Source organism: Tachyglossus aculeatus, chromosome 23 (assembly GCF_015852505.1).
Source record: "Tachyglossus aculeatus isolate mTacAcu1 chromosome 23, mTacAcu1.pri, whole genome shotgun sequence".
NCBI lineage: Eukaryota > Metazoa > Chordata > Mammalia > Monotremata > Tachyglossidae > Tachyglossus > Tachyglossus aculeatus.
In genome coordinates this window covers 4,292,794-4,316,853 of record NC_052088.1, presented here as the reverse complement: position 1 = coordinate 4,316,853, position 24,060 = coordinate 4,292,794, and the positions used below count along the sequence as shown (strand labels likewise).

The window sequence follows — 24,060 nt, the reverse complement described above, 5'->3', positions numbered from 1 at the left end:
CAAAATAAAATAAATAGAATAGATATGTACAAGTAAAATAAATAGAGTAATAAATATGTACAAACATACATACAGGTGCTGTGGGGAAGGGAAGGAGGTAAGATGAGGGGGATGTAGGGGGGGACAAGGGGGAGAGGAAGGAAGGGGCTCAGTCTGGGAAGGCCTCCTGGAGGAGGTGAGCTCTCAGTAGGGCCTTGAAGGGAGGAAGAGAGCTAGCTTGGCGGATGGGCAGAGGGAGGGCATTCCAGGCCCGGGGGATGACGTGGGCCGGGGGTCGATGGCGGGACAGGCGAGAACGAGGCACGGTGAGGAGATTAGCGGCAGAGGAGCAGAGGGTGCGGGGTGGGCTGGAGAAGGAGAGAAGGGAGGTGAGGTAGGAGGGGGCGAGGGGATGGACAGCCTTGAAGCCCAGGGTGAGGAGTTTCTGCCTGATGCGCAGATTGATTGGTAGCCACTGATCATCATCATGCTTGAACTCCACTTTCTCCTCTTCCCCCCCACAGAGTCTCCCAGCAACTTTGCCAGCAGGCAGGGATGACAGGATGCCCGTCTCAGCCTCCCTCCATCCTGACTCGACCCAAGAACGCCCCGCCAGCCTGACCTCCACCGCCTCCTCGTCGGGCTCATCGCGCGACAGCCGGGCCATGGAGGAGCCCGGGGGTGGGGAGCCGGGACCCGAAGGTGGGGAGGGCGCCCCGCGCAGCCTCCCGCACCTCAACAGCAACAACAGCGCCGGCAGTTGGCTGAACGGACAGGGAGGCCCGTCCTTCTCCCCCTTGGCCTTTCGGGCCCCCGCTGGGGACAACCAGCACAGCTACCTGGGCCGGGTCGTGCGGGAGATCGTGGAGACGGAGCGGATGTACGTCCAGGACCTGCGCAGCATCGTGGAGGTGAGCTGTTCCTCGCCCTCAGCGGGCGGTCTCACCCCTCGTGGGGTGGGAAGGCTCGGACCTGGGACGCAGGTCTCTGGTGAGGGGGCACCAGGCGCTTCCCCAGAGAACGGTCCATTCCCCGAGCATCGTGGCCGAAGGGTGGTATGGACCGAGGCTAGACTAGAAAACACCGGAGCAACTGATTCGGGCATTTCTCCTTGACCTTTCATCTCCCCGTTGCCCGAATCAGGTTGTCGGGCAGGATTCACACCCTGGCCTAGTGGGAAAGGCGACGGCCTGGGGTCAGAGGACCTGGGTTCCAATGCCGACTCTGCCAGATGCTTGCTGTGTGACTTTGGGCAAGTCATTTAACTTCTCTGTGCCTCCGTTCATTCGTTCATTCAATTGTATTTGTTGAGCGCTTACTGTGTGCAGAGCACTGTACTAAGCGCTTGGGAAGAACAAGTTGGCAACATATGGAGACGGTCCCTACCCAACAGCGGGCTCACAGTCTAGAAGGGGGAGACAGACAACAAAACAAAACATATTAACAAAATAAAATAAGTAGAATAGATATGTACAAATAAAATAAATAAATATAAATATATTATAAATAAATAGATAGATATAAATATAAATAAATAGAGTAATAAATACGAACAAACATATACATATATACAGGTGCTGTGGGGAGGGGAAGGAGGTAACGCGGGGGGGATGGGGGGAGGAGGGGGAGAGGAAGGAGGGGGCTCAGTCTGGGAAGGCCTCGTGGAGGAGGTGAGCTCTCAGTAGGGCTTTGAAAGTAGGAAGAGAGAGTTCTCCCATTATCCTTTCCACTTAGACTGTGAGCCCCATGTGGGACAGGGACTGCATCCAACCTAATTCACTTGTATCTGTACCCCAGCGCTGAGAATCGTGTTTGACGCACAGTAAGCGTTTAACAAATACTATTTTAAAAAAAAAGCTAGTTGTGGATTTCTGGGGAGCAAAGGGATTGTCCTGGGGCTGGTGGGGAGGGAGGAGGGGCGATGGGGTTTGATCAGTCTCCAGCTTTCCTGGTGAGGGGCTCCTCGTGCAGTGGCCGGGTCCGGGGGGCAAAGGAGGGGCGGACGCAGGAACGAGCCTCTCTGCGTTTGCCCTGGCAGCATCCCCCTGATGCCTGTCTGACCCCTCTCCCTTTCCCGCCAGGATTACCTGTTGAAGATCATTGACACGCCAGGCCTGCTGAAGCCGGAGCAGGTCAGCGCACTCTTTGGGAACATTGAAAACATCTATGAACTGAACAGGTGAGTGGCGGGCAGAAGCCAGCCCCTTCCAGATCCCGCAGGGCTCTGCTGGGCAGGAGATGATGCCGCGGAGTTGGACAAAGAGCCCAACTCCTCCTTCCCTGCCAGGAACCTCTCCTGTCCATTTTACAGCCCGGAGGGTCTTTGCTCTAGGCAGCCTCTCCCACCTCAGTGAGGAGCATGTTCCCTGCTAGGGTGCCCACGGGATCTGTATATATGTTTGTACATATTTATTTTACTTGTACATATCTATTCTATTTATTTTATTTTGTTAATATGTTTGGTTTTGTTCTCTGTCTCCCCCTTCTAGACTGTGAGCCCACTGTTGGGTAGGGACTGTCTCTATATGTTGCCAACTTGTACTTCCCAAGCGCTTAGTACAGTGCTCTGCACACAGTAAGCGCTCAATAAATATGATTGATTGATTGATCTGGGTAGTTGCCCTGCGTTGGAGACAGTCTCGGATGTGAGAAGGTGGGGCGGGATAATGGCCCTCGAAATCCGAGAGGTCCCTGAGCTAGAGGAGACTGCTGGGCTAAGTCTAAGTGGAGATAGAGATTAAGAAGTGCAGGAGCTGGAGGGCCTCTGAGCTGAGGGAAGAGCCTAAGAATGACTTGTGCCTAGGGATAAAGTGCTTTTTACTCTGTGTGTGTGTGTGTGTGTGTGTGTGTGTGTGTGTGTGTGTGTGTGTGTGTGAGAGAGAGAGAGAGAGAGAGAGAGAGAGATCATCACTGTGGTTACCTCTCCCTTTCCTCACCTCCTCCTAATCTCCTCCCCGCCCTCCTGCCACCTCACCCTCCATCTCTTTCTTCTACTCATTTCTTGACTGCTAAGGAGTCAGGGAGCCGGCCCGGGAGCTCTTTACAACACAATTTGCCCGGGCCACAACTATGTCCAGTATCAGCGATACATAGGAAAATAAAAAAACGTTTCTCCCAAACACAGTAGGTGTGCAACTTCAAGGGTCTTTATACAGTTAATACTATGACAGTTTTATTGAGGTGTGTTGTGAACACCAAATAGTTGCTGTTTGCAGCCAAATTTTGCAGCTTGCTCAAACTGAAGTGACTTTCAACTCAAATAATTTCCCGTGTGTCCGGCCTGATTATCATGATTACTTGATTACCCCAGTGCTTGAACACTTTAACAAGTATTGTTGTTGTTATTATTATTATTATTATAAATAATTCCCTCCTCATCCCTGCCATATAACACACAACTGCAGAATCCTTGCAGTGCTTGGGTACCCCTAGGGGAGGGAAGGAGTTGGAGGCTAGCTCAGGGAAAAGAGGATTCATCTGGCAGGGCCTGTCTCCCTGGTCCAGAGAACACCTGGTGAGGAAGGCAAGAGACAGGAAAAACTGAGCTGCCTGAAAGGAAGGGGACAGGAAGATGATGGGTAGGTTGGGGTAGGGAAGTGGAGCAGGAACACTGACTGCTCTGTGGACCAAGGGTTCAGGGAAGACTGCGTGGAGTGGGAAGAGGGAATTGTGTCTGGAGAAGCAGGGATAGGGTTGCCGGGAGCTTGGTTCCTGGGATAACGTGCAGGGTCCCTGGGCCCGAGAATGACCCGGGCCTGGCCTGGCTCTGTCGTCCTTTCAGCCCTGTCTCCCTGTGCTTTCTCTTCTTCCTTTAACCTCTCCCTTTGTGTGTTTGACTCTTTGCTAGCGCTGGAGAGGTGAGCCCTCCGGGAGGTGGGTAACGGTATCCCCTCGCCCATCCTGCTTGCTGCCCACACGTTCCCTCTCCCTTCCTCCTCCCCCCACTCCCCTGTGCCGTGTTGCCTGCCCCCTTTGTGGTGGGTGGCCTGGGGGGCAAGGCTCGTGAGGGCGGGTGTGGAAGCCCCTCGGGCCACACGGCATGTCCACAAAGCTGAGAGTGTCTGCAAGGAAGAGTGGGGGGCATCGAGGCTTGGGAGGACCCTGTGGAGGCCACCCTTCAGTAGCAGAGGTGGATTGGAATCTGGGAATGATCCCTGCTCTCTTCTCGTCCAGCCAGCTTCTTAAGGACCTGGATGGCTGCAACGGGGACCCGGTGGCAGTGGCCTACTGCTTCGTGGACAGGGTAAGATGGAGGGCGGAGTGGTCCTTGACCCCACAGTTACCCCTCGGGATGGTCAAGTGGGAGTGGGCTCGGAAGAGGCGGGTTTGAAGGCCCTCTCCCCCGAGGTCTCTAAAGGCTCTCCCTCGCTCTGTGTTTTCGTTCCATCCCTTCCCCCTGAAGAGGTGGGTGATGCCTGGCTAGGATAGAGCAAAGGGAGACCAAGAAAGAGGGCTGGGGTGGTGGCCAGCAGAGAGCTCCCTGGCATAGGGTGGAGGGTTGAGGTTGCATTGGGTAGAGGAAGGAATCTGCATGAAAAGGGGAAGGGAGGAGCGATATCGGAACACGTTTGAAGACTGTCCTCTCTCTCTCCCCATCAGAGCGAAGAGTTTGACATTTACACTCAGTACTGCACCAATTACCCCAAGTGAGTAACCCGGGGATGTGAAAGGGAGGGAAAAGGGGAGGTCAGGCCGACGGCGGACTGCCCCTTTGGCCGAGGCCAGAGGGGACAGCCTCTCCCGATGCCTCTCAGCTCGGTGGCCGCTCTGACTGAATGCATGAGAGAGAAGCACCAGGCCAAGTTTTTCCGGGACCGGCAGGAACTGCTGCAGCACTCGTTGCCGCTGGGCTCCTACCTGCTGAAACCCGTCCAGAGGATCCTGAAGTACCACCTGCTCCTCCAGGTAACCCCCTCCCCGGCCTGGTGGCTGGAGGATGGCAGGGTTCAGGGGGGCTCCCCCGGCTGACGGGGAGGAGTGTGGGGATCCAGGAGAGTTTTCTCTCCGCCCAGGAAATCGCGAAACATTTTGGCAAGGAGGAGGGCTTCGAGGTGGTGGAATTTGCGATCTACACCATGACCTGTGTAGCCTGGTACATCAATGACATGAAGAGGAAACACGAGCAAGCTGTCCGCCTCCAGGTATCGAGGACGGTATCTTGGGGTTGCGGGGAGAGCCTGGGAACAGGTGGGTGAAGAGAAGGGAAGCCAGGGTGGGAAGCCTGAGGCTGGCCCCAAATCCCGTCCAACAGCATCTTCTGAGCAGGTTTGGGGTCTTACCAGGGCAGCGTGCCCAGCTACTTCTGCCCTGAGTGCCGTCTTCTCCACTCTTGCCTCTGACTGCATGAGGACCCCATAGCTCAGTGCCCACCCCAGGATGGGTGATGGGCGCTGATCCCTGAGGGGGCGGCCACCTCTGCCTCTACAGGAGATCCAGTCGCTGCTGATCAACTGGAAGGGGCCGGACCTGACCACCTACGGGGAACTGGTGTTGGAGGGCACCTTTCGCGTCCACCGGGTGCGGAACGAGCGGACCTTTTTCCTGTTCGACAAGGCGCTGCTCATCACCAAGAAGCGGGGTGATCACTTTGTCTACAAGACCCACATCCCGGTGAGCAGATCCCGCTCCGTGCACCTCTCCCCCCTCCCCTCCATCCCACGCATTCCTGTTTTAGAGGGTGCCAAGGCTCGGCGAGGAGCCGCCACCTCCAGTCTGCTTCCCCGAGCTGGCCCCAGATTTCTGAGGCTAAGGACACCCCGTCAGCCCCTGGGCCCCGGCAGAAAAGCTGGCTTTGCCATGGCCGGCCCTGACCGCTGTCTCTCGCCCTATCAGTGCTCGTCCCTCATGCTGATCGAGAGCACCAGGGAGTCTCTGTGCTTCACCGTAACCCACTACAAGCACAACAAGCAGCAGTACACCATCCAGGTGAGGAGCGAGCTGGGAGGAAGGGAAGGAAAGAGTCTGGCTACATGCGGTGGCTACATCAGGCAGGACGTGTTCCCGGAGGCCACAGTCTGGGTCATTCAGTGGTATTAAGTGCGTGTCACCTTGTGAAGAGAGAAGCAGGAAAACCAAGAGGAGCAGCATGGCTCAGTGGAAAGAGCACGGGCTTTGGAGTCAGAGATCATGGGTTTGAATCGCGGCTCCGCCAACTGTCAGCTGCGTGACTTTGGGCAAGTCACTTAACTTCTCTGTGCCTCAGTTACCTCATCTGTAAAATGGGGATTAAAACTGTGAGCCCCCCGTGGGACAACATGATCAGCTTGTAACCTCCCCAGCGCTTAGAACAGTGCTTTGCACAAAGTAAGCGCTTAATAAATGCCATTATTATTATTATGTGCCAAATGCCGGGCTGGGCGCCTGGGAGAGTACAATACACATAAAACACATGCCTCCTGCCGTAGAGGAGCTCACGGTCTGATGGTCCAGCTCTAAATCTCCCTGCAGGCCAAATCAGCGGATGAGAAACGGGGGTGGACTCACCACATCAAGAGGCTTATCCTGGAGAATCACCACACCACCATCCCCCAGAAGGCGAGTCTGCGGGGCCCGGGGCTGCAGCGGGTCGGGGTTAGAGGTCCGGGGCCGAGGTTGCGGTCGCTGGGAGGAGGGGAAGGGAAACCGTTCCCCACGTGCACGCTGAGGAAAGGAGCTGGAGGGAGGCCGGAGGAGGGATTGGAGAGGATGCCGTGTGAGAAATGGAGAAACCCAGAGGAGGTGGAGAGGTCTCAGGACCTCCGCTGAGGGCTGCCCTCCCGTTGAGGTGGTGGCAGTGTTTGGTCCAGTGGGTTCTGTGCTACTTTCCCCTCCCAGCATCCCAGACAACTGTTGGGAGCAGAGTGGAGCAGTCCTGGACACTAACTGAGCCATCCTGCTCTTTTCTTTCCAGGTTAAGGAAGCCATATTGGAGATGGACTCCTACTGTAAGCGTGCCTCCTGTCCCCCTGCCCTACGGGTGTTTCCTTCTTTCCCCATTTGTGTCTCCCTCTGTCTACCCTCCCGTCTCTTTGTCAGTCTATGAGGAGATGGGCAGGGGCCTCTCTGACCCCCGTGGTGGTCCCACTGTCCCAGTTGCTTAGGACCCCCAGCCCACGGAGCCAGAATAGCCACTGGGTTGTGGAGCAGCCGCTGGGTTATGGTCTGGGGCTGGTGCTCTGGGCTGTCTTGAGGCAGAATGGAGGGAAGCGAGAGAGGGGATGTCAGAGCTCATTTCGTCTTCCCTTTGCAGACCCCACGCGATACCAATACAGCCCGGATAGACTGAAGAAAGCGATGGACGAGGCGCCGCTGAAAGGTTGCCAGGGGCGCCGACGGTCCGGTACGGGCAGGGCATATGGGATCCAGCCCCAGAGGCGCCTGGATGGGTGGGCATCAGGGAGATGCACCTGGGCCTCGCAGTCGGTCGATGGGGTCCTAGTCCTGCCGAGCCCTTTACTGGCACCGTCTCGACTTAGGCTCTGCCGTTTCCAGTGGCCGGCCCTGGAGGCCTCTGCCCGTTGGCCACCTGATCGTGTGGGCTCCATATGGGAAGTGGTGGGCATTACCTACACGCCTCTCCCTGGGCCACAGAGCAAGGCTAGGTCATGAGAGTGAGGTGGCCCTTTGGGTCAGTGGGGAGCAGTGGGGTGTAGTGGAAAGAGCCTGAGCCTTAGAGTCAGAGGACTTGGCTTCTAATCTGGGCTCTGTCACTTGTCTGCTGTGTGACCTTAGGCCAGTCACTTTACTTTTTTGTGCCTTGGTTTCCTCATCTATTCAGCGCTTAGTGCTTTGCACATAGGAAGCGCTTAACAAATGCCATCATTATTGTTATTATTAAAGGAAGATTCAATCCTACTCCCTCCTGCTTAGATTGTGAGCCCCATGTGGGACAGGAGATGTGTCCAACCTGAATTTCTTGTACCCACCTCAGCGCTTAGTACGATGCTTCGCACATAGTAAACACTTAACAAGTACCATAATTATTTGGATCAGCCCATTGGTCCAGTATCCCCTTGGTGAGGAGACCTCCCTGTCGCAGAGGGTGTTTGGAGTGGGTTTTCCTCCTCCTCCTCCCCCGCTCCTTAGCCCTGGAAGGGCCCTCCTGGAAGAACCCGTGGTTGGTCCCTCCCTGGGAGAATGGACGTCAGGGATGCCTGTCCTTTGTTGCCAGCCTGATGGAGGTGTTTGTGTCCCGTCCCCAGAGCCCGGCCTCTCCCAGCTCATCCAGGAGATGCTTCCCAGTGAGCTAGCCTGCACCGCGATGGGGGGCCTGCACGGCCGCAGGAAGTCGGGTGCGGTTCCACTGACCGGCTTGGGGCTCGGCAGCTAGTGCTTGGGGGTGCTTCTGGAGGCCGGGCTGAGGCCTAGCTCTGGGAACGGGATGTGGACAGAGCCAAGCCGAAGGACCTGTGGGGCGGGGAATGGGGGACGCGTAGGGACCGTCGCGGCATGCCATCTCCAGCACTGCCCCAGCGGGCAGGGCCAGAGCATGGGCTCTGGGCCGTGAGCGGGGCTGGTGGCAGGGCCGTGGCAGTGGTGGCTTGGGCTGAGGCCAGCCGGAGCACGTGGCCCAGGACGGGAGCTGACCCTGTTGACGGAGCACGTTTCTCTCCCCAGAGCCAACAAAGCAGCTTCTCAAGCAGCTCAACCAGAAAGGTGAGAGTACCTGAGGTCCCGGCCATCCGCGGGAGAGGCAGGAAGTCGTCGGGCCTGTGCCACTCCCTGGGACAGATTGAAGACATGCCCGGGAGAGGAACGGGCACAGGGTCCATTGGCCTTTGATCCCATAGGCACAAGGAGAGACTGGGCAGAATCCAGTCCATCTGGGGGTCAGGAGAGAAGGTGGTCCTGAGGGATAGGGGCTCTGAACTGGGCGAGGAGGAACCCAGCTCATAGCAATAGGGGAAGCCACCCCTCCTCATACAGTGGACAACTTCAACTACTATATAGGAAGTGGGAGGGCGGACAGAACCCATCCTCTGCCCTGCTATGCTGGAGGTCTACTTCCTGTCCACAACCTCTAGCTAGGAACCGTAGAAAGAGGGTGGGGAGTGTAGCGAGGGGACCCCACGATGCCTAAAAACCACAGCCTCCCACTCCCTCCCTGCCGCCTCCTGCTACAAAGCTCCCAAGTGGCAGCAGGCCCCTGACCCTCCCCCACAAGGAAAACTGCCCCAAGGCCGGGAGGAAAAGGTACTAAGAAGGAGAGGAGTGAGGAGGAAAATGGGGAAGGGCAGGAAAGAAGAAGGAAGGGGGAGGGAGGGCTCCTCTGTTTCCAGAGAGTTTTGCCCTGATCTTTTCATCTCTTTTCCACTTGTTTGGGTCCCGATGGCGGTGAATCAGCAAGACCGGCAGGACTGAAGGTAAGTTCAGCAGAAAGACTGGCTGAGAGAATGGAAGGAGATTGGTCCTGAAGGATGGCAGGGTGGGAATTGGCCCCGGTGGAGAAGTGACTTCCGGTTTATTGCGTCTCAAGCTCTCACGTTCTCTTTCTCCCATCTGTCCTGCTGGCACCCTGGGGAGGGGGATTCTGTGCCCTGGTCTCCCCTTTCTTAGAGTGCTCGGTCCCTCTCCTTGTAGGCGGTGCCAGCCTAGGGCCCACTTGTGTACCCAAACAGAGTGCTCCTTCGGGCCCTTTCCTGTCCCTTTCATTCCCCACCCCGCCAGCCCCGGTTCCTCTCCCGGGCCCAGCCAAGGGATGGCTGTAGGGCTGCCGGTCCCCGCCTCGAATCTCGGCCTCCGGAGGGAATTGACGGGAGGCCCTGTTTGTACCCCGAACAGCACTCAGACAGCGCTGAGGCCCTCTTGGACTCCAGAGAGTTCCGGCAGCCCCTGTTCCCCTGGGGGCAGCAGTCCGAATTTGAACGGGCTGCCCAGGAGCGGGACGAGAAGGAGGAAGAGGAAGAGCAGGCATTTCAGCATAAGACCTCTCCGGAGGATCTGCCTCTCAGCAACGGCAGCGAGAAGAGGGCTGGGGCTGAGCCCCAAGGCTCAGAGGAGGAAGAGGAGGAAGAGAAGGAGGAGGAGGAGAAAGAGGAGGAGGAGGAGGAGGAGGAAGAGAGTCTGGAGATAGCCGAGCAGGTAGCAGATTTTGCCAGCTCCCTGCTGGCCGCCCTGCACTGCTGGCACTATCGGGCCAACGCTTTACTTTTCTCCCGGGGTGCTACGGTGAGGTGTCTCTTCGTTCTTCCCCTGTTTTCTGCACGGTCCCAGCACGGCTTGTGTTCTAATGCCCTCCGGAGCCTTCCCCCTTCCTCCTCCTCCCACTCCCTCCTCCTTAATCACCATTGTTAACTCTCCCTGGCTGGCCACCCCAGGACCCCCTTGCATGTGCCACGGGCCAACCTGGGCTAATCCTGCACAGTTGGACAACGGGCAGACTAATGGGGCCCGCGGAGGGGCATTGAGGGAGGAGGAGGCGGAGGAATCAAGGGGGGAAACGCTGGGTGGTGAGAGGTCTCCTCATCTCCCTGCTTAATTGGCTTGGTTCTGGAGTCACTCGGCTTCGAGGCCAACTTTCAGGAACAGCCCATCAGCCTCGGAGCGAGAGAAGCCCAGAGCGGGGACCCCCGGAAGCGACTGGGTTGCCTCTGGGCTCAGCCTCAGACCTACCGGCTCCAGCCTGGCTCACTCTGGGGCCAATGTCGTCACTGTGTTTTGTTTCAGGACTCTGGGCACAGGGAACATGAGGTGGCCAAGGGCTGCAAGAGGCCGAGTGGCCAGTCTTCAAGTTCTCCCCAAAAGTGTGTGAACTTGGCACCTGACTCTTCTGGGTCAGAGGTGAGTAGGGGAGGTGGGTGAGGCAAGGGGGTCCCCAGGAGAAGCTTAGGAGCCCTGTGCTGAGCGGCAGCTGGGCTGCCCGCCGGGAGCTGCCCTTCCAAGCCTTTTTCCTTTCTGAACTAGAACCAGGCAGCGTGGGACCTGACTGTGACCCCGCCCCCGGCTTTGTCAGCTCTTACAGCTGCTGTAGCCCATGGGGTCTGCCACCCTTTCTGCCGCTGCCAGGGCTGCTCTCTGGGGCTTCTACCAGGTGGAAGGACGGGGTTGGGAAATATGCAAGGTGGCCTCTGGTGTCCAGGGAGGGGCCTGGGCAGCAGTGACACGGGTGGCAGCAGTGGTGGAGGTCCTAGTAGCCGGAGCGGGGAGCCGGGTTCCGGTGGAGGAAGGGGAGAGACTTCCTGCTGTGACCTTCCGTGGTCCAAGCATTTGCCATGTCTGTCTGAAAGGCAGTGAAGCTTTCCTTTTCATGCTGACTGCCCTCTTCCCTTGCCCCCGCCCAGTACCCGGTTGGGTCTGGGGTTGTAGCTATCTCTCCCTAACTGTAGTAGCGTAGACCCCAGGAAAGTCTCCTCTATATTGTAAGGTCCCTGAGGGCAGGGATCATGTCTATTAACTCTACTGTACTTTCCCCAGCACTTAGTATACCGCTCTGCAAAGAGTAAAGTCTCAGTAAACACTATTGATTGATTGATGATAACAATAATAATAATAATGATGGCATTTGTTAAGCGCTTACTATGTGCAAAGCACTGTTCTAAGCGCTGGGGGGGACACAAGGTGATCAGGTTGTCCCACGTGGGGCTCACAGTCTTAATCCCCATTTTACAGATGAGGTAACTGAGGCTCAGAGAAGTTGTGACTTGCCCAAGGTCACACAGCAGACATGTGGTGGAGCTGGGATTAGAACCCATGACCTCTGGCTCCCAAGCCCATGCTCTTTCCACTGAGCCACGCTGCTTCTCTGATTGATGCCCACAGGAGCCCCAAACCGCTGATCTGTGGGAGAGAATCTGGGAAGCCCTAGGAAACTTCAGAAATCTGCAGCATTTTGGGGGTTCCCAGCCACTGGGGGAACCCTGTATTTCCGGGAGCCCCACCCCTAGGTGGAGAGGTGGCCGGGCCGGTCCCAGACTCCCGGCTGCTGAGTCCCTCAGATTGGGAGCCTGGAAAAACAGAGTCGAGGCTAGGGTAGCTGCAGCCATCAGTCAGCCCCACACAGCTCTGATGGGCAGGCAGCTGTCCCTTCCACCTTCAAGGTCAGGCCTCTCAGGGGGCGGGGACTCACCCAGGATTCCTATAGTCCCGCCGGCTACCTTCTCTGAGTCCAGGGAAGGGCCCTTAGTTATTGATGCGTCAGGGGTCTCCTGTATTGACGACCGTTAATTTCCGCCCCCTGCCTTCTTCCTTTCCTCCATCTCCCCCCGCCCCTCCCACGTTACTTCTCTCTCCCTCCCGTTCCTTTCATCTCTCCCCCACCACCACTTCTCCTCCTCCAGGCGTGGCTGGACAGAGACCCCGAGGAGGTTCTGGGACCAGCTCCCCTTCCATTGGATCACAGCCCAGAGAGGCCCTCAGACCTGGAGTCTTCCCCGCGCACGCCCGAGCGGCTGCTGAACCTCCCCGCGGAGGTGCTGGCGACTGACCTGCCAGCTCCCGAGGTGGAACCCGCCCTTCCTGAGAGCCAGGAGGACCTCAAGACCCTTAGCAGTGAGGAGGAGGAAGAGGAGGAAGGAGCGGCTCCAGAGTCAGGGAGCATCCTGCCGCCGTCTGTACTGGACCAGGCTAGTGTCATAGCTGAGAAATTCATCAGTAGCTTCTCGCGACGCAGCAGCCTGGCCCTGGAGGATGGCTGGGCTGGTGGCTTTGGGACAGTCCACCTGGCGAGCCAGAGCGGCAGCCTCCTCAGCCTCGAGGGTGGTGAGAAGGGGCTCTACCCCCGCAGCCCCGATGACTCCCCCGACTGCTTCCCGGCCCCGGAAGTGGCCCCAGGGGCCAGGGCGGCTCGGGAGCCCCGCTCTCCCCTCGACAGGACTGTGCCCCCGAGTCCCGGTGGCCCCGGGGAAGCCGAACGGTCCCCTTGCAAGAAGAAGGAATCGCTCCTGTCCACGCAGGACCGGCTCCTGCTGGACAAGATCAAGAACTATTACGACCACGCCGAGCACCACGACGCCAGCTTTAGCCTCCGGCGCCGAGAGAGCTTCTCCTACATCCCCAAGGGGCTGGTCAGGAACTCGGTTACCAAGTTCAACAGCTTCCCGAGGCCCGAGCCCAGAGCCCCCGCTGAGCGCAAAAGGCTGGCTGGGCTCCGGCCCGCTTCCGAGACTCGCTCTGACCTCCCCACCCCGGGATGGGGGGACCCCGGAGACCCCGCCCCCATCCAAGACTCCGAGTTCCGCCCGTCCTCTGAGCTAGTGAAGATCTGGGACGGGATGGACCGCTCGTCGGGGGCCCGCCGGGGGCTGGCGGGGAAGGGCGGGAGGGAGCCGGCCTCCGGGCAGGAGAATGGCTTTGATCTGCAGGAGCCGCTCTTCATCCTGGAGGAGCATGAGTTGGGAGCCATTGCAGAGGAGGTGCCCGGGGCCTCCTCTCGCAGCCCCCAGACCCACCCCGCCCGGCTGGCTCGGGAGCTGAAGGAGCTAGCGAAGGAGCTGGGCAGCGGGGAGCCAGAGCTACCGGCCACCCTGCACCCCCGCATCGTGCAGTTCTCGCCCGTGATGGACGCGGACCTTGGCCAACGGGTCACAAACAAGGTTTACCAGCTGGCCCGCCAGTACAGCCTCAGGATTAAGCGGCGCAAACCCGTGGGGCCGAATCGGTCCGAGGGAGAGCCTGATGGTGGGGGGCCGGGCCCCAGGCTGCCCCTCGTGCTGGAGGAAGTGCCACGGCCGGCCACCAGCCAAGGTACGAAGGGGGTCGGGGGGAAGCTTGGAGGGATCCCCCCGTGGTGGGGAAAGCGGCCCAGAGTGAGCCCTCGAGGTCCTGGGTGGGTTCGAGGGGATGAGGACGGTCCAGGTGGGACATGTCTCCCCCGGGGAGAGTTGATAGGGAAGGACAACCTGGATTCCAGGTGCTTCTTCCTTACTTGCCTCACCTCCCCAAGGGCTACTTCAACAACAGCAAGAAGCAGAAAGAGCTCTGTTATCTAAGGAAGAGATTTTGTGGGCCCTCTCTGCCCCTGGGGTCACTGTGGGCCTGGCCCTTTCCCCGCCACTGGGGCTTCTGTGTGGGTCTGGTCTTTTCCCACCACTGGTGCCTGGGGGCCTGGTTCTTTCCCGCCGCTGAGGCTTCTGTGCCTCTGCTCGGGCTGGCCCTCACTTCAACCCTCTCATAGTAACGATGGTATTTGTTAAGCCCTTACTACGTGCTGAGCACTGTTCTAAGCGCTGGGGTAGATACAAGGTAAACAAGGTTGTCCCACGTCGGCTCACGGTCTTTATCCCCATTTTACAGATGAGGTAACTGAGGCACAGAGAAGTTATTTGCCCAAAGTCACACAGCTAAGTGGCAGAATTAGAACCCGTGACCTACAACTCCCAAGTCCGTGCTCTTTCCACTAAGCCATGCTGCTTCTCTCATGTCCAGCCCTTTCCTGCCGGAGAGCTTGAACTTCATTGGCCCAAGCGACCAGCTCACGACCCAGGGCAGAATGCCATTCCTACCTTACTCTCTCTCTGGCCTTCCCTCTCCTCCCTCCGGGCTCATCCTGCCTGCCTTTTCCTCCTAGGTAAGAAGCCTGCATTGTCCCTGCCTCGCTCTGAAGGGGACAATCAGCCACGACATTCCTCTTCTGCAAGGAGCCGGACCCCTCCGTGCTGCTCCTTCGGGCCTCCCTCCAGCAGCAGGTGGGTCCCCTCCTCTCTCGGGGAGCAGCGGCCCCCTGCCCGCAGCCCCCTCAGCCCCACGGAGGGGGAGACCTTCCACTGGCCAGACGTCCGCCAGCTCTGCTCCAAATACGCTTGCGGTGCAGGAGCCCCGCAGGCCAGGCTGGGCCCACGTCGGGGCGGCCCGGTCAGCCGGAGCCGCTCGGTGCCCGACGGGATGACGGAGCCGGCGCAGCCGGAGCACGTGAACCGCTGCTTCAGCCTGGAGGCCCCGCGGGGCCGAGAGGACGAAGCCTTGTTCGTCGCCGCAGACGTCATCCTGGATGACAACCGTCGGGTCATTGTTCTGGAGAAGGGGCCCCGGCCAGAGCCCCCCACAACGGCGGAAGAGGGGGAGCAGGACAGCTGCGGGCAGTGTCAGTCGCCCACCTCCCACATGGCTGTGGTAGAGCACCACAAAGCCTACCAGGAATTGGAGGAGCCACGGGGGCGACAGGAGGGACTTGCACCGGACTCCCTGCTGCCAAGTTCAAGGGTGACAGCTGGCCAGCAGGGCCTAGTCAGGACCCTGAGGGCAAAGTTTCAGACATTGAACTCAAATGGCTGAATAATTGTGAGGGGGAAGAGCACTGCCTGCTCCTACCAGACATGCTTTGCCCCACTCCCCCCACAACTTCCTGTACTCCAAGACTTCCCGTTCACGTCTTCCCGCTCCTCTTCCAGGAATCATAAGCAGGGCTGCGGGGAGTGACTCTGCCACTCCCAGAACTCTCTCTGCCACCGCACATCCTTTTCTGCCACACAGGAAGGTCCGTGGCAAGCCGGACCACTCGCTGCCTCGAGACCCATCACAGCCGCGTCTAGCAACCAGGAGACATTTCTCCTTTATCTTTAGTATATATATGTAAAAGACAAAAGTATCGGAGAGGACCACGAGAGGCCGTGGCCTGCCCAGAGCCAGCTCCTACCCCCCGAGGGCCACCCCAGAGGGGAGATGTGGGGACAGGTTCATGAGAGGTCTTCTCCAGTCCACCTCAGTTTCCGGGAACCAGCCAGGAAGGCGTCTGCTGGGGCTCAGCCCTTAATTTATTGCTCTCCAGACTGCAGACTTGGGTGAGGAATGGGGAGGGAAAACGGAGGGGAACGGACTCAGTCCACAATGGGCGAGGGCTGTGCTGTCTCTAACATACACACATTTCATCTCCTGCCAAAGGTGCAATAACCACTGCTGACTAGCCACCCCTCGTCCTGCCTTTTTATTGGGATTCCTGGGGCGGGGCGAGCTCTGGGCCTGGTGGGAGCCAGGGCCATCTGCCAGGCAGTCGCTGGAAGGGCAAAGGTCCACAGCCACCTGAGCATTTACTCAAAAGGCCCAGGGTTCCCCATCATGTTCCAGGGCCTCCACCCTTGGGGCCTTCAGGGAGAAGATCCTGCAGAGAGAGCCGCTGTGTTAATGAGGGCTCCACACCCTTTCTCTCTTGGTGGGATATTCTTCCCCCAACCTGCTTCTTGAGTCTGCCTGCTCCTTGAACCAGTCTCACTTGAGCTACCTTCTTCTGAAGCTCTGGGCCCCCTGACAGCTGGGAAGTGAGGCCTGAGAATGAGCCCTGGAGCAAGGCTGAGCAGGGGAACCCCTAGCAATCGGTGCCGCGGAGGTGTTTGTTCCCAGCTGCTGGGCCCGGGAAGGGGCATGCCCACCGGCAGGGCCTTAACTGCCTCTGGTTGCCCAGAAGTATCTGTCCCGCAGCTCAAAGTGCCTCTAGCCCAGGCAGGCCTGGGCCTATTCCTGCCCATGATGATAGTCCCCCTTCCCCTCTTGCTGCTCATTTTTTTTGGTGTTATGGTGGGTGAGGGCGGCGACCCTGGTCAAATGTCATTTTGGGTTCCCTGCTCCACATCCGCCCTCCCTTCCCCTCGCCCCTTACCGTTCTCGATGCTTTCTTAGGTGCGCTGCTGCCCAGCTGACCGGCAGCCCACTCCAGCGGCCCGGAGCAGCTTGAGTGCTGGGCTTTGCCACTCCACAGTGGGGATGGGTCTGGCCTTGAGCTTGGGGTCAGGGAAGGAAACTTAGGGAGCCATCTTGGAGGCAGGGAAGAGGGCCTGGTGGAGGGAGATGGAGGTTGCCCAAAGGCCCCAGGATGAGACCGTCCTCTCCGGCCCCAATCCTCAGAGACAGACGGATGTGTGGCAGCCACCTTCCTGGGGGTGTCCTGGGTCAGCAGTCAACTGGGATCAGACCCTCATACCGCCCGGGGTCCTGAGGGACCAAGAGAAGTCTGTTTGCCTCTGCAGCTGCTGTCAGGAGAGCTGGGCTCTGAGGTCCTCTTTGCTAGCTGAACAACTGAACAAGTAGCCAACAGAGGCACCTGGGGGTTATTGGTTTATTAGAAAAAACTCTTATTAAATGGGTCAGAGAGCCATTCACGAGCCGAAGCTTGAGATGCTCTCCTTTCTGGACAGTGGAAGCACATTTGAGCAGATGGAGATCACAGTCCGGGAGGCCAAGGCCCACCTACGCTGTGGGGCCCGTGCTAGTGGAGACATGCTCTCGGATCTCCGGTTCCCGGGTGCCTCCTCCTCCTCCTCTTCTCCGCCCCTGCCCTGGGCTAACTTGTCCAGGGGACAAAGTCACATGATCAGCCTGCCCCCCTCAGTGTCCAGCTCCCCAGCTGTGTCTCCTCCCAGAGGGTCGCAAACCTTACAGGGACTGGGGACTGGGCCTCGTCCTCAGTGGGTCAGAGAAGCAGGAGAGGCTGCCGGACTCTTCCACTTCTCTTTGTGGTACGGGGCTGATAAAAGCCACAAGCCCACCGCTCCCCTCCTGCCCAGCACCGGCCAAGGGAAGGAAATGGGAAAACAAGAATGAAAATGAGCTGATCCCAAGGTGAGCCACCATAAAAACCAACCTGCCGATGTCTGGAGGTGCGGGGGGTCAGGAGATGGAGGGGATTCGGAGGGAGAAGCTTGCTGGGCTGGTGTGGACAGAAGAGTGAACCTGGTTTGGAAGCGGGGCAGAAGTCAGTAAAACAGGAAGCTCTGGCTCTGGACAGCCTCACTGGTTTCCTAGCGACTTGGACCCCGGGCCTCTTCTGCCGTGGCAAGCCGGGCACCCCCTCAGCTGCATCTCCCAGTCTAAGGGCCGACTAGAGTTGGGGGGAAAGAAGGGGTGTGCTCAGTGCAGCTGCTGATCCTGAAGGGACCAGAACCCCCCCCTCACCTGCCACACCTGCTCTGGTGCTCAAGCATATTAGAAAAACTGCCCTGCCTGGAGGGCTGCCTCTAAGTGGGAAAGAGGCAAGCAGGGGTAGGACTAGTATGGCCTGAATCAACGCAGGTCCCTGCTGAAAGGGGACAGCCCCACCCCCCCCAAAAGCTTCTCACTAGCCTTGGTTGTGTCTCGGTTCCCCCATCTGGGTGGAGGAGGATGGACTAGAACTTGACTCACTGTGATGCTAAGGACTTTAACGAGAGGTGGTGAGCATTGTGGGGAGGGTTTGGGGATGGAAACGTGGGGCGGCCCAGATGGAGGATAAGACCTTAGCAACTGAGTCAAAAAGCTTGTGCCAAAGGATACAATTGAGCTGTCTGCCAGGCAGTTTATGGCCTGCCCCTCAGTGGCAACCCCTCAAGTAAAGTGGCCTGAGGGCCAGACCATGTCTGTACCCTAAAGGTATATCACCCCCAGGGGAGAAATGGTTCTTTCTCTGGTCTCAGGCAGATAGCCCTAGTTTTGGAGGGGCTAGTGGAGAACCCTCGCACCCTCTGGAGGGAGAGGCCTCCACCCTGAGCCTAACCCAGTTCAGGAAATACATCCTCCCCAGCCCCCTGGGTTTGGTGCTGCTACTAAGCTAGCAGTGTATGTCTTTACCTGTGGTCAGGGGTTAACCGGGGCAGGGTGTGGCCATTGTGGGGGCCAGCTTCACCCCTCAGCGCCACCAACACCAGGCGCTGAGAGCTCTAAAGTCAGAGATGGATTGGGAGAGCGGCTAGGCTGGCGGTTTGGCCGGCTGGGGCTCCCGGATAGACACATCACAGCCTGGGGCAAGAGGAGCCTTACCTGGTGGTGACACTTGGGCCCAAGGCCCACGAGGACTCCAGAGGGAATGGCTCCTGAGTGGCAGTTTATGGAGAGGGTAAGGGGAAAGCAGTAGGCCTGGGGAGAGAGGAGAGACTAGCCTCCACCACAGGCTGGCTGCCACTAAGACACCTGAGGTCAGCAATCTACCTGGTTTTCTGGACACCTGAGGTCAACCTTCTGCCGGGTTTCCAGGCCCACAAGGGCCCAGGGTTGAGGCGTTCTTTCTTCCACTCACAAGCACGCTGCTGTCGTATGCCAGGACGACCGTCCAGCAAGGGATTCCTAACTAGCCTGGTAGCAGCCCCGCGCTGGCCAAGGGAGAGGCAGCAGAGTTTGCTAGCTACAAGAACACAGGTGAGGCTGTGGCATAAGGGTAGCAGGAGGATGGGCAACAGCTGGGGCTGAGGTGAACCATCCTTCCTCTCCTCAAGGGGGAATGGGGATGCCCCAGAAGGGATCCTGACTGGTGGAACGAGTGCGAGTCAGAAGATCCGGGTTCCAGATGCCTGCCATGTGACCTTGGGCAAGTCCCTTAACCTCTCTGTGCCTGTTTCCTCATCGGTAAAATGGGGATTAAATACCCCCTTAGACTGTGGGACAGGGACTGTATCCAGTCTGATTATCTTGTTTGTACCACGGTGCTCGCCATCATTAAGGGGAGGACAGAGTAAGGGCAGGAGGCTGTCCAGTCCTTGCAGACCAGGAGAGGGGGCGAGGCTGTGGCGGGTAAGGTGACGCCTCTGATCCTCGAGGGACAGAGCAGGGGGAACAGGGAGGGATAAGGGTGGCCGGTCAGTGATCAGCTGGCCGAGGCTGAGGTAAAGCTTGTGAGTGAGTGAGTGTCCTGCTTGGGCGGAGTGGGGCTGTGGATCTGGGTTGGGCTGGGGACCCTGCGCTGAGCGTCCTCAGCGGAACAGATGGAATTCAAGCCCCGCGAGTGTCCCCTGGCCGGCGGGAAAGGGAGGTCTGGGGCTACTTCTTTTTGGGGAAGAAGCTGAATCTCTTCTCTTTGTCCTTCTTAGCGAGGCTCCCGTCAGTGCCGGCAATAGAGGCCAGAGGCAGGCTCTGGGCCTTGGTGCGGATGCTCTGGGCCTCCGTGATGGCCACGCTGATGCCCTGCAGCCAGGAGAGCATCTCCTCCTGTAAGGAGCAAGGGGTCAGGGGGGGTCCGGGAAGGAGGACAGGACCGGGCCCTGCTTGCTCCTCATCCCTTGGGGCATCCAGCTAGTGTCTGCGCTGCAGCCATGGCCCTACCTGGAGGCGGGTGGTGGGGGAAGGAAGGGGATGGCAATCTGGGGTTCAATTATGGAAGGCTCAAGTGGATTCACCATCCAAGAGATGAGCAGAACTGAAGGCGGGAAGCAAACCATGTCAACCAGGGGACCGATATCCCTATTAGGTCTAGGGAGCCATCAGGGCCTCATCTGCCCTGCTCCTCAGCTGCCCCAGGCGTCTGAGGGACCTGAGCTTCCTGCTGACAAGGGGCCAGGATTAGGCCAGCTGTAGGCTGACAAGGCATCTTTGTTCTGAGTTTGAGGCAGATGTGGGGGTGGCAGCCCGCCCCTCACCCTCACAGGTTTGCCCAAAGTGCCTTGTGGGAAGAATTCCCCCCGTTTAATCCCCCGTCGGCCAGGGCAGTCCTCCCCTGGCTGCATCCACACCCTTCCCCCAGGTCTTTCACCTGGAAGGTCCCCTCCCTGGGAGGCCCCTGCACTTACTACAGTGCTCTGCACACAGTAAGCGCTCAATAAATACAATTGAGTGAATGAATGAATGAATGAATGAATGATCGTTTCCCACAGCCCACCCAGGAACCCAGCTGCAGTCTCAGCTAGGGCCCCTTCTCCAGTTCTCTGGCCTCAGCCCTTCCCTAGTCCGCCCCACCCTTACCTCATCCTTGCCATGGAAGAGCCATTGGCTGCCATTGCTTAACCTGAAATGGGACAAAGTTCCCTGTCAGTTCCCAGCCAGGGTGGCCTCCACGGATCCCAGAGCAGGTGCCTGCGCCTCCTAAATTCCCCCCTCCCCTCATGCTGCGTAGTTACCGTTCCCAAGCCCAGCCTGGAAACCCCTGTGTGAGTCTGACTGTCAACCCTGGCCAACCTTGTCCTCAAGGGACTTCGCACATGGAGTACCTCTGAGCAGGCCTCCTCAGGGACTAAGGCCTCTCTATCCTGGGTGCCTTGGGCCACTGAGGTCCCATCCTGTGAGGGCCCAGCCCCTGTGGATCCCCCTTGGACCTCCAGGCTGGAAATGAGCTGGACCTACTGATTTCCTTGGTTAATAATAATAATAATAATGATGGCATTTTTTAAGCACTTACTATATGCAAAGCACTGTTCTAAGCGCTGGGGAGGTTACAAGGTGATCAGGTTGTCCCACAGGGGGCTCACAGTCTTAATCCCCATTTTACAGGTGAGGTAACTGAGGCACAGAGAAGTGACTTGCCCAAAGTCACACAGCTGGCAGTTGGCAGAGCCGGGATTTGAACCCATGACCTCTGACTCCAAAGCCTGTGCTCTTTCCAGTGAGCCACGCTGCTTCTCGGGTTGGGACCTTTGCCTCCTGGACCAGGCCAGCCTCTGCGGGACGGAGTTGAGATAGAACTGGGGAAGGAATAAGGCTCTTCACTCTGCCCTGGCTGGTCCGGACTGATAGCCCCGGGGCTCGGCCAGCAGCAGTAAGGATGGCCAGCAGTGGGATTTATGGATACCAGGCTCTCCCTTGCATGGGATGCCGCATGTGCATCCCGCAGACAAGCAGAATAATAAGAATATTTGTTAAGTGCCAGCCACTGTTCTTAACACTGGCGTAGATATTAGATAATCAGGTTGGACACAGTCCCTGCTCCACATAGTGCTCACAGTCCTAATGCCCATTTTACAGATGAGGGAACTGAGGTACAGAGAAGCTAAGCGGTTTGCCCAAAGTCACATAGCAGACAAGTGGAGGAGCTAGGATTAGAACTCAGGTCCTTCTGACTCCCAGCCCCGAGCTCTAACCATTAGGCCACGCTGTTTTTCTGCAGCATAACGCACTACATCGCATAGGTCATTTTCCAGAAGTCTTCCCCAGCCTAAAGCACTTCTCCAGGAGGACCAAGGATGCCTACATGTTCCAGAATCTTAGCGTCTCCCCCACGGCCCCCTGACCTTTCCTCTGCACCCCTTCTGAGCCATAGAGTTTGGCAGCAGGAGCTGAAGAGAAGAAGATTGGGTGCTTAAAATGAGACTCCAAGGCAGGGGGGTTTCCCTGTGCCATGTCTGTCCCGGGAAGGAGAGACAGTTTCTGACAACCGGACCATCCAGTCTAAGGCCGAGCCAGGGCTGGACCGGCCCCCGACGTGGGCAAGGAGAGCGACTCCCAGCTTGGCCCCTGTGCCCTGAGGCCCTGACCTGGACACTCTGTATCCTTTACTTCTTTCTGGAAGTTCCTCAGCCTTCGGAATCCTCACTTGAGCTTCCTGCTGCTCCTACCTGCCAGTTAGCCGCTGGCCATGGGGAAGAGTGCAAGAAGACCCATCTCGAAGGAGCCAGAGCAGACGGAGCCCAGGGTCCCCGGTCGCTCGGGCAGCCTCACCTCAGCTTGAAGACGTGTTTCTTCTTCTTGTAGTCAGCGGCCACCTCACAGATGGCATGGCGCAGGACAAGGGGCCCCTCCCCATGGTAGAGCACGCCCAGGGCCAGGTTCTTGGCATCCTTGTAGAAGGTCAGCTCACCGTACCTCAGCACACAGTACAAGTTGCTCCAGGACCTGGGGAATGGGTGGAAAATGCAGTCAACCCTGGGCAGAACCTTCCCTCCGTGGTTTCCTCCAAACCCTGGCAACCCAGCTGCTTCTTTGCAGGGGTGGGGGCGGGGATGGTTTTCCAGCAGGTCCAGGACCTTCCTGCTCTTCCTTTTCCCTGCCGGGATGCCCAGGATCCTGGGCCTGCCGCTTCTGTGTCTGGGCCAGCTTAGCGGGAATGGGAACAAGCTACTTCTGAGCCTGCTCTTCCAACCTGTCTGTCAAGCGCTTAGTGCTCAATAAATACGATTCATGATGTCTCAGAAAGCCCCAGAGCAGGGCAGCAGCCAGCAGGGAACTTCAGTTTAGGACAATAGGAAGTTGGGGGCACTCCCTAAGTCTCTCCCTGCCCTGGGCTCTTCAGGGTGGCTAGAGGTCCTGAGCAACGGGGGTTACATTGGCAGAAGGGACATCACTGGATCCCAGAGACTCGCTCAAAATGGGAAGGGAGCTCGGACTGGGAGGGACGTTCCAATTTTGTCATTCAGGTGTTTGGGGTGGTACCAACACCAACCCCATGCCCACGAACCTCTTGGAGCGATGCCAGGGTGATTCTGTAATAATAATAATAATGATGATGTTTGTTATGCACTTACTATATGCAAAGCACTGCTCTAAGCGCTGGGGGGATACAAGGTGATCAGGTTGTCCCACGGGGGGCTCACAGTCTTAATCCCCATTTTACAGATGAGGTAACTGAGGCACAGAGCAGTGAAGTGACTTGCCCAAAGTCACACAGCTGACAATTGGCAGAGCTGGAATTTGAACCCATGATCTCTGGCTCCAAAGCCTGTGCTCTTTCCACTAAGCAGTCATAATAATAATAATGATGATGGCATTTGTTAAGTGCTTACTATGTGCCAAGCACTGTTCTAAGAGCTGGCTGCTTGGTTACTTTAGGATCTGCAGTGCCGATGCCAGCTTCTTTAGAGATCCCAGTCTAACACACTGCAGCAACCCTTGTCCCTGGTCAAGGCGAATCTCTGAGCAAGGCAGTGGAACCACAAGATCTAACCCCACGGCCATTGTCCACAGTGCCCAAGGCTTGGGGCCGCTGGCCATGAGATCTTCCTCCTTGAGCCACATCCAAGGAATGCCCCCCTGGAGGGGCGGGAGAGGGGCTCTCCGGGCCCGGGTCCTACCTGTTGGATGCCTTCTTGTTGGGTCCCTCCAGGTCGTGCTTGCGGCCCAGGTAGCCCTCCATCTGCACACCGAGACAGCGGTCCAGCTGGGCAGGCATGGTGGCCGTCTCCTCAATGTCACTCACCGGCGTGTCCAAGGCTTGGAACGGCGGCGGCTCCTCGGCCAGCTTCCCGCCTTCCCCTATTTTCTCCTCTTCCTCCAGGTCCCTCGGCTGTAAGTTCCCGTCTTCCTGGGTCTGATAGCAAGGAGGAGAATGGTGCCTTACTAGTTGGGGGAAAGGGTGCATACTGATTAGGGCTGTACCACATACCCAAAGCGGCCAGAAGTAGAATGCCTGGGACTCTCCTACCTTCTCTCCTGGGCAGGATAACTTGCAAGGGCCTCCAGGCCCAGAAAACCTCCTGAATCTGAAACGGTGAGCTTTTTTCCTAAAAGGATGCTTCATATCATTTCCCCATAAGTTCACGAAACTTGTGCCTAATCAGTGGGCATGTT

The 24,060-nt window shown here is 58.0% G+C and overlaps 2 protein-coding genes across 4 annotated transcripts in view; one reads left to right on the top strand and one right to left on the bottom strand.

Moving 5' to 3' along the window:
• The window catches only part of PLEKHG3 (pleckstrin homology and RhoGEF domain containing G3), a 39,660-nt gene extending 24,162 nt beyond the window's left edge, over window positions 1-15,498 (top strand). For 2 of the 3 annotated variants that reach the window (XM_038765699.1, XM_038765698.1), the window contains exons 2-18: window positions 504-890; window positions 2,061-2,158; window positions 4,153-4,222; window positions 4,579-4,625; window positions 4,734-4,884; window positions 4,992-5,120; window positions 5,407-5,589; window positions 5,812-5,904; window positions 6,427-6,513; window positions 6,869-6,902; window positions 7,208-7,297; window positions 8,575-8,613; window positions 9,301-9,320; window positions 9,739-10,125; window positions 10,624-10,737; window positions 12,234-13,638; window positions 14,462-15,498. In XM_038765699.1, the coding sequence (XP_038621627.1) occupies window positions 543-890; window positions 2,061-2,158; window positions 4,153-4,222; window positions 4,579-4,625; window positions 4,734-4,884; window positions 4,992-5,120; window positions 5,407-5,589; window positions 5,812-5,904; window positions 6,427-6,513; window positions 6,869-6,902; window positions 7,208-7,297; window positions 8,575-8,613; window positions 9,301-9,320; window positions 9,739-10,125; window positions 10,624-10,737; window positions 12,234-13,638; window positions 14,462-15,165 (3,999 nt within the window). In that variant the 5' untranslated portion in view covers window positions 504-542 and the 3' untranslated portion in view covers window positions 15,166-15,498. The remainder of the gene's footprint in view (window positions 1-503; window positions 891-2,060; window positions 2,159-4,152; window positions 4,223-4,578; window positions 4,626-4,733; window positions 4,885-4,991; window positions 5,121-5,406; window positions 5,590-5,811; window positions 5,905-6,426; window positions 6,514-6,868; window positions 6,903-7,207; window positions 7,298-8,574; window positions 8,614-9,300; window positions 9,321-9,738; window positions 10,126-10,623; window positions 10,738-12,233; window positions 13,639-14,461) is intronic. The other variant, XM_038765700.1, reaches the window with a different exon arrangement.
• Window positions 15,499-15,789: 291 nt separating this feature from the next.
• SPTB (spectrin beta, erythrocytic) overlaps window positions 15,790-24,060 on the bottom strand; it is a 112,812-nt gene continuing 104,541 nt past the window's right edge. The window contains exons 32-35 of the mRNA XM_038765433.1: window positions 23,565-23,800; window positions 22,216-22,389; window positions 20,527-20,569; window positions 15,790-19,776 (exon numbers count right to left, since the gene is read on the bottom strand). Coding sequence (XP_038621361.1) covers window positions 19,609-19,776; window positions 20,527-20,569; window positions 22,216-22,389; window positions 23,565-23,800 — 621 coding nt within the window. The 3' untranslated portion in view covers window positions 15,790-19,608. The remainder of the gene's footprint in view (window positions 19,777-20,526; window positions 20,570-22,215; window positions 22,390-23,564; window positions 23,801-24,060) is intronic.